The sequence below is a fragment of the Cucumis melo genome, chromosome 5 (genome assembly GCF_025177605.1).
Source record: "Cucumis melo cultivar AY chromosome 5, USDA_Cmelo_AY_1.0, whole genome shotgun sequence".
NCBI lineage: Eukaryota > Viridiplantae > Streptophyta > Magnoliopsida > Cucurbitales > Cucurbitaceae > Cucumis > Cucumis melo.
In genome coordinates this window covers 6,063,546-6,077,086 of record NC_066861.1, presented here as the reverse complement: position 1 = coordinate 6,077,086, position 13,541 = coordinate 6,063,546, and the positions used below count along the sequence as shown (strand labels likewise).

The following is a 13,541-nucleotide window of genomic DNA, read 5'->3' as shown; positions in this document are numbered from 1 at the left end:
CGCTATTGGGTCGATCACTTCGTATGGTTAGACCTAATCGTAGTCGTAGTTGGCTCTTTAACAATGGCATAATCATTTTCCCCCTTCTATTTGCCCTTGTGTTACAGGAGGGATGCCCGGAGTTGTAAAAGTGGAGTCAAGAGAGTCCACTCATGGCTGAACACAGGCTTCGTAATGAAAGACTGTGTTGGGGATGTGTGTGTTCAGCATTTATGGAACTCGAGGACCTTTAATCGGTTGAAAAATGGATTTACCCCGGAACTGAATATGTTCTCCTGCAAGGCCTTGCCAGCACTATCAAGTATTTCAAGTCTCTGGCATTGCAAGTCATGAGTTTATAGTAAATCTTCTCAAGGTAGTCGAATCCATACCTTCAAGATTTGGTTATGTAGGATACTTGGTATTAATTATGAGTAGGTATTGATTTGAGGTTCTTTGTTGAAACAGATTCCAATTAAGTTTTAGAGTGAATAAAGTAAAACTTCATAGCCATTTCTCCTGTCATTTAGCTAATAGTTGTCTTTGTAGCTTTGGCCTAAATAGAATACTTGTGCGTTTACCTTTTAACTATTGGTAAAGTAGCAATTGGTTCAATTTATTCCTTTGCTATTTTGCTTCAAGGTCGAAGTTTTGTCGTAAAGAACTTGATTTTAGAACAGGCGAAAAATTACAATCCTTTTGCTGCTCCGGAGATTTTTAACAGATTTTCGATGCAGTTGGGCTGATAATGAATCATATCTTTTTATTCTAGCTGCTATTTCTTTATATGTGCTTATCGTGTTAGAAGAAAAGTGAAAGCAAAGCATATTCTGAACTTGTAACTTTTTCTTTGGAATTTTGATAGACTAGTCCAGTGAGTTTATAGTTTCGTTTGAATTGCTTGAATCATGAACTTTTTATGGGGAATATTTATTTTTATTTGGAGAATTTGGTTTGGCTTCAAAACAGGAATTTTAAGTAGGGTTCATTATACCTATTTTAATTAAGCAGATCGCAAATAAGTATCATTGCTCTTTGTGCGAGTAGACAGTAATACCTCGTGGTTTTAAAACATCAAATTAACATTTAAAAAGTTGTATGTAGTTGACCTCAAGGTTAACCAAGTTTTGTGTTAGTTGAGCTATATGATTGGTTATTATGAGAAAAATGATAGCATTGCTTTTGTTCTCATGTTGGTTACGTTCTCATGTCAAACTCAAATTGTAATGTTATCTGAACAAAATTCTTATTTGTATTGGTAATATATTTCATTAAATTTATCACATATATCAAGCACTTTAATTCATTCGAGTACATATTTAATAAATTTCAAATCCAATCTTGTTTTTTAGTTCAACCATTGTGAATGTGTGAGATTGGGTCAATGAAAAAGTTTCTTTCTTTTTAATCTTATCTGCAAAGCAATCTATTGTCTCAAAAAAAAAATCAAAGAAACACACTGAATTTCAGTATTTAATTTAGAAATGGGATCAAAAGTTGGAATGAATTCTTGAGTTTGATCATTGATGCGCATGTGCTGTTGAAGGTGTCTACTAAAGTAAGCTTTTTTGAAGCTGAATTATTTTACAAATACAACTGAAGAAGAGGGAAAGATCAACAGACTCATGTCTCTAAAAAAGAAGAAAGAACAATATTATTCATCGACCAAATGGAAAAAAATGTCAGATGAACTTTTTAACTTTCAAGAATGATCAAATCAACTTAATAAGCTGAAGGTATTCCTTGGTATGGATTGGTGAATGCGGCTACATTACCAGGTCTTGAATATACAATCTGTCATCAAATTCAACTATGATTTTATGCTCAATGCCAATTATATGTGAATATAGTCATAGCAATAGGTTAGTTTTATGGATTCATTGAGTACACCCAATCTAACTATTCTTATTAATAATAGATATTTGAACTTTCCTTTTAACTTAGATATCATAATTTGATGCACATACCTGGTAATTGCCAAGGGTGTGAGATTTAAAACCAGCAGCACAGTAATCAAAATAATATTCCCAAGTTCGTATGAAACTTTCATCAAAACCAAGTTGAAGGATTTTGCTGAATAGAAGAATTATTAGTCACTTTGAGATTGAACTTCAATTTGAACAACAATTGATGGTAATGAATCCCCTAAATAAAACATTAATATTACCTCTGATTCTCTAAGAAATTCTTTCTCCAACACCTCAAAGTTTGATGGTAATGAATTCCAATGTTTTCCAAATGTTCCACACTGCAGTAGAAATGTTCTTTTATGTCAAGGACAAAAATCACTATGAGTTTTCTAACAACTTATAAAAGCTTAATTTACCAAAGCCTTGATGCATTAGCCATGGCTGTTGTTAATCTACTCAAGCAAGGTAGACATCCTCCTGGAAATATATATTCTTTAATAAAGTCTGAACTTAGTCGGTATTCGTCGTAACGTTCATCGGGTATCGATATGAACTAATAAAGAATCAAAATTAGTAAAAGCACCAAAGACATGTTGGCATTTTACTTTGTCATCAATAGAGTTGGTAAAACAATCAAAGGCTTCCAACCTGTAGAACAAAAAGACCATTTTCCGCTAATACTGATTCACATGAACCAAAAAAGTCTTCCATGAATTCATGTCCTACAGCTTCTATCATCTCACTGAAATACAAAAGGAGAATCTAAATTATCGTATCATTAATTTATACATATGACAAATAGATTCTTTTTCATTATCAAACTCACCATGAGATTATCCTATCATATCTTTCGGTACTAGGTAATTTTCGATAGTCACAAAAAAGGAACCTAATGCGATCCTATAAACAAAGTAAATATTAGATATAAGTAACAAACCACACCACATATAACATTTCCACTAATAATGATCGGGAAGAATAATAATTCAATAAAGTTTCACCTGAAGGTTGGCATCTTTAACTCTCTTCTCTGCATATTTTAGTTGTTCCTCAGATAACGTAATACCAGTATAATGACATCCGGTTTTCTTGACGATTTCGATAGCTAAGCTACCCCAACCACACCCAATTTCCAATACGTGATGGTTTTTATTGATTCTTGCCTAATAATGAAGGTATAAACAGAACTGAATGGCTAATGAGAGTGAAAAACAATTTCTAAACTGCAGTTCTTGTAGGTAGGAGAATCACCTTTTCTATGAGAAGAGAGATTTTTCTCATCTGTGCAACCTTCAAATCTTCATTCTCTCCCTATTAACAAGAACGTGACAAAAAGGAAAACTAAATGTACATACTACTAACAATGCACCATCAAAAAGTGGAGAGAAATGGTTTCACAGCCAAACCTTAAAGATGGCACATGAGTACGTCATTGTATCATCCAAGAAAAGAGAAAAAAGTTCATTACTCTGTAAAGAACATAAAACAGCCGGATGTCTTTCAGTCAATAACAGAAAAATGATGCAAACTAACAAGGAAATTTGAGTTTTTTTTTCTGTATGCTAATAATATCAAATGAAGGATCAAGAACTTCATCTACAGATGAATGGATTATCTTATATAGCTTTCTTAAAAAGGAAGAAAAAATAGAAGTGACAAAAGGCGTCATAAAAAACTATTGAATACCAGATCATAATGACGAGAGATGTTCCTACGAGCCTGAGTAAGAGTGTTTTGCCTTGAAGCATGCTGAAAAAAATACTTTGCAGATGCAATACAAGCAGTAAATAGTGGGGGTGTCCACCATCCCCTGAAAAATGTAAGTGAAAGTTTAGCTTTAAAAAATGAAAGAGTGATAAGCATATCTCCCACATTATTTATACCGCTTCTTCTTCTGTTTTGCAATTGAAGAATTTGTATCTCTGCTAGCAATAATAATCTGCAAAAGAAATCAGAATGACAGTCTTGGCAAATGAGGATAAAGTATTTTGAGTTGAAATATAAAAATGAAAAAGCTTACCAAGAAAAAATTTAGAAGACCTTCATCTTTATCAACAAAAGAAAAGTCTCCATTGATATATGCATCTGCAAGGCCTAAGTCAGCTCGTGTCATAATCTGCCAAAATGAATTCACAAGAATTTGGAACATAATAAGCCCCAATAAATCATCTGTTTGCCAAACTTCATCAGTACAGTTTAAATATATGTAAATTGTGACCAAACCCTAAACCTCACATGGACAGGATATGATCTATTAGTTGTACAACTGTTTTTGAGTTCTATAAAATGTATGTTAAGCGGACACTATAATTACATACCTTCCAATAAAATTGAGGGCTGTGAACTTTGACAGCAACCTTTGGAAGACATTTTTTATCTGTTCCCTCAAAGGTAAATATTGTGCCTCCGTCTTCAATTAAACTGTGTTAATACAATTGAAAGGGAAAAAAAAGAGTATATCAGTTCTCTCTCGTAAAAGGTTGAGTCACTTGGGGTGTAGAATTATAGTGCAAACTTGATTATGAAGTTCTTATCATATGCAATGCAGATTCAATATCTTTCTTTCCCTTTTCCTTTTCCTTTTAATCCTATTGTTAAAATCAAATTTAAGACGTAGTATAGGATTCAATATTCATAAAACATATCAATTGACATTACTTGAAATGAAAGAATTACTAAAAGAAATTTATGATTATAATAGCATATAAGCTTACGTTAACGATCCGGAAGTTATATATTGCCCAAGAAATCTAGTGACGAATAGGCGTGCCCCCGTATCTACTAGCGAAGGTGCCATATGTTTCGGGTTGCTTAGAAGTGTGAAACTATTTCCCAACAGATTTTGTGCTGCCACTATACCTGCCTGCAAATATTTAGATGTAGTTTATAAATTCATTGAATTATTCAAATTTGAAATGGCACATGGAGAGGCTTAGAAGATTATAGTGTAAACTAATAGTCCTTACCTTTAACCCATCCTCATGAAAACCATAACCTAAAGAGAAGTAGCATAATTAGCTTAACATTTGAAACTCAAGGACATTCATTTATATTCACGATAAATTTTTATCATTAGAAAGCGATGTGATCAGACATATTCATATTCTCTTCGGAATATCAAAACACTATATTTGATTCAGAGGGAATATGTGCACAAATATATTTGTGGGAAAACGATGGCATTGGGATAAATTAAGTTGTGAGAGACTAATTAGGCAAGCAATATGTAGATTTTAGAAGATCAAAACAGATAATTCATGATAGAAATTACATATGGATGGATTGTGGAATGAGAGTGTATGAGCTATGAAAGAGAGATTAGTTGAGAGAGAAGCTCGAGCAAGAATATAACTGTAAAGATATATTTTTTTTTTAAATGGAAAGAAGTCTCTTCGTTGAAATAATGAAATGAGACTAATGCTCTAAGTACAATAGAGAAATATAATGAATGAATAAAAGGAACCTAAGGATTAGGAGTTGCACTCGGGAATCTCAATTGTAAAGAAAAAACGATGAGGAAAAAATGTGCCTGAGGAATGAAACAAGGCAAACAGAACTAAATGAAAAGATGATGGGTGAGTCCAAACATGTAGTATGAGAAGATATGTAAAGACTAAAGACAAACTAGTAAGAGTATGTCTTTGTAACCAAATTTTACCCTTTTATAAGAAATCAATGTTAACCTGATATGACTAGATTCTGTTACAGCACATTCTTTATTGATATATTAAATAAATAAGCTTTCTAAACATAGAATGCGGTAACCTTACCTTGATATGCCCCACAGAACCAAATTCTTCTGTTTCCTTGAATACTATGAAACTCATTTGAAGCTTTTGATGCAGCAACAGATGGGATTGGATGACCAGTCGACCACTTGAGCAAGATATTCTTTGGTTCTTTATCTGGATTAAGCGTCACAAGAAAAGGAGGACCAGTTTCACCAAGATTCTGCATTTTCACAATTAAAAGGACATATCAAAGCCACGTAACTTCAAATAGGAAATTTGTTTCCATGAATAACTGCAAGTTTGCTTCATCTAAGTACTTTCCATTTACAATTTTTTCACCTTTTTCCTTGTCAGCTAGAAATATTCGGTTCCCAAAAGACTTGAAGTTCGAAGCAAACAACAGACTTACATGTTTATAGTCATTTCTTGGAGCATTGTTTTGAGGGAACACTTTCAGAAGTTAAAATAATCAATAATGAATCCAACTCTCCCCTGGATAAGTATCGATAATTCTTGTCTTCAGGAAGTATAAAGCATTTACTTTGGTGAGCTCATAGTTTGTTGCACAAGATTTCTTCAATTTTATACCTTTGTTTACTCCAAGGTTCTTTGGTTTTCATGGTGTTAATGATTGATAAAATATCAGAGTGAAAGTATGAAACTAACCTGAAGTATATTGAGCCAATATGTCAAACATACTTTCTTATCTGTATTTCCAAGAAAGTTCCATGCGCTCCATGCAGCTGGGTTTTGGGGCATTAAATTTTTGTCACGATGGAGAAAAATATCACTGCCAATACAAAGAAAAATGGTGGTGCATTTTGATGCAACTATTTCAGGCATCTTTATATTAATTTTATCAGTTCATAATCTTAAATAAAAACCATTACTCTATCATCCACAACAGTTTGGAACAAAATTTGCCCATTATAGCCTCTATAAAGATTCATTTTAAGACTTTAGCTAAAAGTAAAATGGAGATGAAATAATTATCTACCTATAAGCATATTGGAAAGCACCAAGTACTCTGAGTTCTTCTGATGTTGCTTGATTTCCTAACATTCTTAAAGTATCAGGGGCATGAGTTGCGATTATACATGCATCAAAAATTTCCTGTAAATCATCTCCATAGCTTACTTTACATCCTGATCATAAATATTAATGTCAAAATACATTGTCAAAGATTGGATAAATGAAGAACTAAATAAAACAACTTATAGCGAGTTAATTATTTACCTTTATCCATTGTTGATATAGAGTTAACTTCAGAAGAAGTTCTTATCTGACAACCGTGACTCTCAAGTACTTCTTGGACCTAAATTTTCAAATATCCGACTGTCAAGGCAAATATTCAATTGGTTGCTCAAGTAGTTGAATGCAAAGAAATTTCAGTTCTTCCATATTTATTGGTATAAAGGATTAGATCACCTTCTTTACATAAGAATGAGAGCGCCCTTTGACAGTTAGCCATTGTGGACGACCAAACAACTGTAGGGATCAATAATCCAATTGAAGGAAGAAAGATTAATGGTAACAAGTGACATATCCCCATTATATTAAAATAAATGATGGAAAAAACCGACCTGAAGTAGATGATGATTTCGACAAAACGAAAGGACTGAGAAAGCCGAAAAGCTAATAACTCCTTCCGAAGGACAAGACCAAATTGAACCACACATGGGAATCTAGTAAGAAATATGGAAAAAAATCAACATTCAATCCATGAAATTGACACAAAAGAAACTCGAGAATTCTATAGCAATTGGCTCACAAGATAAGCATTTTGAAACAATTCGGAGTATCCCCTTGACTTGATAAACTGTCCCAACGTCTCATTTCGATCAATATCTGAATTATTCTCTATAACTTCGAGATAACTGTACAGATAACAACCAATATTAGCTATCATCAATTTTGAAAGGCTTTTATTTCCAAATCATGAAAGTAATAGTGAAAGAACGTATACTTGATAACATCATCCTTAAATTTGACTATTTCCCGAATCATTTGCCAAAAGTATGGATTAAGAAGGTTCTTCTTTTGTGCAAACAAACTTGAAAGACCATTTCGACTGCCCCATTCACAGCCTCGTCCTTTGTCTAAGCTAACTGAGAAAGACATATCTGATGTTTCCATTTCAACTCCCAAGTTCTCAAAAAACTCCATCATGTTTGGATATGTTACCTATTCAAAACCAAAGGAATCAGAATCCATGGACGACAATCATCCACTAAGAACTATATGAAACGGTTACATATTAAAACAACATGCTAAAGTACAAATCAAAGGAAGAGAGATTCAATATTTCTTTCAGATTCAAACTAGTCAAATGCAAGGTTGGAGTATTTGAACCTTGCAATAATTACTCTTAAACAATTTTAGTAATCGATTATACTGACATCTACAAAAAGTTAGTTATTGATGTCTTATCTCTTTACGACATGAATTAAATTTCTATCTCAAGAAAACAAGACAACTCCATTATATCATACTTTCGAGACGTTGAGATGAAACTCCATACTATCAAATACTTTCTAGTTAGTGTATGAAACCAAGGTTGTTTAAGTGGTTTTTTTTTCCATTTCGAGAATGAGTAAGCTCTATTAAATACTTTGGAAAGAATAAATTTATATATATATTCGAAATTATTTATGAACTAACCCATGTTAGGACAGTCTTAACCAATTCCTTACCATTCTCTCCTTTTCTACCTGCTCAATATTCATGATTTGTATTCATCGTAAGAAACACCATCCAATCTCGTTTCTAATTTATTTTTCCCTCTTGAAACTAGAGATAGTATTAAGAAACTAGAGATAGCATTAAGGTTTAAATGCTAATTTCGTTTTTGTAATTTGATTCAAGCTCATTTTGTTCTTGTTATTTTAAAAAATTTTATTTAAGGTGTCTATATTTTGAAATTTGGTTGGATGTATTTTCAAATATTTATAATGATATTTGTACTTCCAACTTTTGTTAATTTTAGTTCCTAACATATGAATAAAAATGAAAATAAAGAGAATGGTCACCTTTTAGAATTACATGAACTAAAATTAACATCTTGAAAATATAGGAGCCAATATGAACCAAATTGAAAATACAAGAACCAAAATGAACATTTTGAAACTACGTAACCAAAAATTGAGATAAGTAGAGTATTCAAACCTAATTTCAATATTGGTGCTTAAAACTAGGGACGTTAGTTAGTTTCGTTTTGTCAGTTTGGAGTGAACCAAGAACCAAACCAAATCAATGGATTTTGGGTAAGGGATAAACCAATGTGCAATAAAGAACAAGACCAACAGACCGGTTTATTATTGGTTTGGTTATGAGTTTTTTATATTTTATTTTTTTCTTCCAAATTCTTATTCTTAACTTTCCGCTTTGTTTTGAGTCTTATCTTTTTTGTTAACTTTAAATTAAAATTTGGCCTATTTCTTTTTTTATAAATTGCAATTTGACATTTTAATTTTTTCAACACTTTTCTAAATAAAAAACATGCACGCTACATCATAATTAGTCTTTTTTTTAAACAACAAATATACAAGCACCATATAATTACAATACAAAAAGGTACCTAATGAATAATGTATTTTTAGGAGAATATATATATATATATATATACCATTTGGTTCGGTTCAGTTTCATTGGTTTTTCCAATAAAAATATGGTTCGAACCAATATTTTTTTGTTTTCTCCAAACACAAACTGAGAAGTAGAATTTGATACTAAAAAACCAAACCAAACAATGGTTTGGTTTTCTTGATTTTTTGTATCACTCCTACTTAACGCTCCAGCGAATATGAAGATTTTTATAGAACTCTATATTCATTATTTATAAGCAATCAATTCTGCATAATTAACTAAAAATAAAAGATCATATATATATTTTGAATATTTTAAATAGTTTTGTGATTGACAATGATTTTTCATATACATATATTCAAACTGAACTAATTTTAAGTATTAAATTGTGTAATGTATACACTTTATAAGCTTATTTTTTCTCCGGAAAGAATTTGGTTGTTTGTTTTATCTTTTTATATTTTTTTCCCTTTAGTTTTTGATTGTCTAACTATTACATTCCATAATGCACCATCTATGGTAAATTGGTATTTAGGAGAAGGAATTAACGTACATCAAAAAATAATAATACTAATAATGTAATTTGCTACATTACTATATAAAGTACTTCATATATATATATATATAAAGTCATTAAAAAAAACGAGAAATTCTTAAAATAACAGTTACATTCATACTAGAGTTTTTTTTTTCATTTTTTAAAACAAATTTAAAATTTAAAATTGTTATAATATAGGCTTATCAATGATTGTGTTATACGTGTAATATTTTCTGCAGTTATATGATCTATTTAGTGACCAAATTTCTTACATTTTTTTTAAAAATTAAAGTATATTTTTAAAAAATAATTTTAGTTAAAAAACCATATTTTATATAAAAAAATGAATGAAAATAATAAATTTTGAAGTATTTAAACAATAAAACAAAACTGTAGTTTGAATTTACAGAAATAGAATAGTTCAATGTGCAGTTAATTATAATAATTTAGAAGGCTGTCCCACTGGTCGCTAGCCATAAAAAATCCCAATTATTTGGGCTTACATTTTAATTTATTTATTGTCTTCATTTATTTAAATAAAATAAATATATATCATATATGTACCAAAAAAGGTAAAAGTTAAGTCAAGTGGGGGCTACGCACAAATATTTATTTATAAATTCATCGTATAACTTTATTTTTATTATTATTGACAATTGTGCCCATTATTATTTTTAATAAAAATCAAATTGGATCGGACAACCCGATCTCTTACTTGTACAACTCGACTATATATTAAAAAATAATTTTAAATTTTGTTTAATTACATAACAACCCAATCCAATTTAAATTTTTTGGGTTGGGTTTGGTTGAATTGATCCTTGACCTTTGCATATGAAACCGATAGGATTCACTTTTTTTTTTCTAATTAAATATTTTGGATCGATCCATAATTTTTCTCTATTCTAACCTAACTCGTTTTATATTCTCCAAATGTCTTCAATTTGCAAAATTACTTGCTACCTTTTCAATCATTTTTCTAATTAAACAATTTTTTTTTTAGTATAATTGTCGGATGATGAACATTATTGACTAGTGGTTGAATCTTGATACTCCACTCATTTTAAGTTACATGTTTTTTCTATTTATATTCTATTGTGCAGACACCAAAAAGTTCTAACTAAAATTAAAATTCAAGCAGAAACCAACTAATTCCCTAAATCTTATCTCTCCATATTTAATATTAATTTAATGTTTAAATTTTATTTTGTTTTAAATAAAAACATTAAATTACCTATAATTTAATTATTAACAATTTAAGTTTGTACTCCTAAATTTGGTAATAATTTAGTTTGTAAATTAAATTAAATTATAAAAACTAAAACTTCACCTAATCCACATGGCCTAAAGATACTTCTGAAAAAGTTTCAAACCAAACCAGTTTGAGTGATTCTCAACAAAACAAATTGATTTTTAATTTAATTTAAAAAAAATCGTAAAATCACCCAAAAATATAATGATATTTGTAATTATATCTTTAAATATACAATTCAAAAATTTTAACTCTCAAACTTATATAAATATTAGAATTTGGATCGAGTTAAAACTTTAAATTTATGTCTAATATTATCCAGAGTAGAAATTGTGTGTACAAATTTTACCATAAAAATTTGATTGTGTAATTACACGTATCACGGGTGACATCTACGACCTGCTTTTTAATTTAAAATGTGATATAATTTAAAGTATATATATATATATATATATATATATATATATATTATATTTTGATTTTTTATTTTAAAAAAAGTAAAATTATAGTGAGGCAGTGGAAACGAAAGTGTATCGTTTATCCATACAATCGCAATCCATTCAGATTCCATACTTAGAGAGAGGGATGAGAGAGAGAATCATACTGTATTGAAGACCATAAATCCAAGGTCCAAATCAACGCCATCGAAGTGCACCGTTTTGGAATGGCCGCCCACATAATCTTCCTTCTCGAACAATACAACCTCCACTCCGGCTTCCGCCAAAACAAACGCCGAAACCAACCCGCTAATTCCGCCTCCCACCACCGCAACCTTCATCTGCATTTCACATCCATATTTCAGACCTCTGACTCCCTCCAAAAAAAAAAAAGAAAAAGAAAAAGAACAGAGAATCATCACATTTCACATTCTAAATTTTGCTTACCGAGATATATTTCAATTCCAACTGTGAAGAAGAAGAATTGCCGGAGCTACGGAACGGAACTAGTATTTGAAAGAAGGCGATATTCCCTCTCTCTCTCTCTCTCTGACTTCACAAATCACAAAATGGATGGGATAAAAGGCCCATGAGGAAGAGGAACATAGCTTTCTAAATTACAATTATACCCCTTCTTAATTTTAGCTAGCAAATACAAATTTAATATTATATCTAACCCATTTTCTCTTCTGAAATCTTTAATCCACAAACGTTAATAATTATTTGTGTTTAGTTTTGTTGAATTCTAATTAGAGTTAGTACTCATTTATTTTTAGCTTTATTGAGTTATAACCAGAGTCGATAATACTTATTTATGTTTAGTTTTATCGAATTATAATTCGAAGGAAACATATTGATGTTGATTTTTTTTACTTCATTTATTATAGTTGCAAAAGGAAACTGAAAATTTAAAATTGCTATTTTGATTTTTTAATTTTTGAAACTTTGTTCGATTTTAATCTTGGATGTGGGAGATTAATTGTTTTTTTTTTTTTTATAATTGTTCTACTTTAAAAATATCGATGATGTTTAAACCATCATCTAATACAATTGTACATACTTAGCACCATAATATTAAATTTACATCAACATGTCAACATTTTTATTTATAGTATTCCCACGTTTTGATGAGTTTGAGATCATGAGAAGAGATTCGACGTTTCCATTATACAATCAAAAAATAAACTTTTACCAAATGTAAACATGTATAAATAACAAACATGTTCACTTAAATATTTGTTTGCTATTTTTTTAAAATGGTTTTTTTGTTTATATTTTCTTCCAAAAACAATATTTATGGACATTAAAAATTTATCACTTCTTTCATCCACATTATTTGTGACATTAAGACATTGAAATCTATATCGATATACACATTTTAAATCTTGCTAGATACTATATTTTTTAGTTTTTGAATATTTATAATGTACTTGTTTTTGTGTCCAATTGAGTTATGATTGTTTTGACACTATATTATTGAAGTGATAGGTGAGATAATCAAACTTTTGACTTGGAAATTGATAACACAAACAGCTGCCAAATTGAGTTAGAATTGTTACGACAATTTCAAACATACTTAGGTGCATCCAGAAACTTGATCTAAATATTTTGTGACTTGGTGGTGGTGATACATTTTTCTTGGAATAAAAAATATATTTCCTACCTCTCTTTAACTTGTCATCTAGAGATGATCCACTACAGCTACCAAACTAATTGTGCAGAATAGGTTTTACTAAAGAATGAAAACACTTTTCTTCATATCTAATTACTGTATGTTTGTACTCTACATCTTTATTTCTTCTGTATTATTTTCCAAACTTGCTCCAAAAGTAATCTCAGCCCCTCCAAATTGACACAATTAAAAAAGAAAAAAAAAAAAAAGAAAAAGAAAAAAAGGATAAAACAAAACCTATATGTAAATACCCAACACAGGGTCTAAACCAGACTTCAAAATTTAATTATTATAATTAAATTTCCAAGTCCTAGCAATATATATATCATTGAGATTGAGAAGAGGTTAGAATATTGTATTTGAATGTGTAGTTTGTGTGGACAGTTTGTATGTTCACGTGTCTCTATTTCATCCTTTTATAATTTTATTTTTTTTGA

At 30.2% G+C, this 13,541-nt stretch overlaps 1 protein-coding gene across 4 annotated transcripts; it reads right to left on the bottom strand.

The window, feature by feature from the left end:
- Positions 1-1,425: 1,425 nt before the first annotated feature.
- Positions 1,426-12,040, bottom strand: LOC103499444 (uncharacterized). Of its 4 annotated transcripts, XM_008462452.3 has the most exons (25): positions 11,880-12,040; positions 11,600-11,773; positions 7,587-7,804; positions 7,392-7,497; positions 7,204-7,305; positions 7,049-7,108; positions 6,857-6,935; positions 6,618-6,765; positions 6,287-6,410; positions 5,660-5,840; positions 4,856-4,884; positions 4,604-4,752; positions 4,208-4,310; positions 3,910-4,005; positions 3,773-3,828; positions 3,576-3,699; positions 3,296-3,358; positions 3,141-3,200; positions 2,891-3,052; positions 2,716-2,789; positions 2,538-2,631; positions 2,306-2,442; positions 2,147-2,227; positions 1,947-2,052; positions 1,426-1,773 (listed from the first exon to the last, which is right to left on the bottom strand). In XM_008462452.3, exons 2-25 carry the CDS (start codon positions 11,771-11,773, stop codon positions 1,702-1,704), a joined length of 2,598 nt encoding a protein of 865 aa, XP_008460674.2. In that variant the 5' UTR covers positions 11,880-12,040; the 3' UTR covers positions 1,426-1,701. The 4 variants fall into 4 exon arrangements, 3 of the variants coding, with proteins under 3 accessions (XP_008460674.2, XP_008460676.2, XP_050941387.1); XR_007821304.1 differs by lacking the exon at positions 1,426-1,773 and having other exon boundaries at positions 1,984-2,052; positions 2,306-2,366; XM_008462454.2 differs by lacking the exons at positions 6,857-6,935; positions 7,049-7,108; positions 7,204-7,305; ... (2 more) ...; positions 11,600-11,773; positions 11,880-12,040 and having other exon boundaries at positions 6,287-6,363; positions 6,618-6,761.
- Between the last annotated feature and the right edge of the window lie 1,501 nt (positions 12,041-13,541).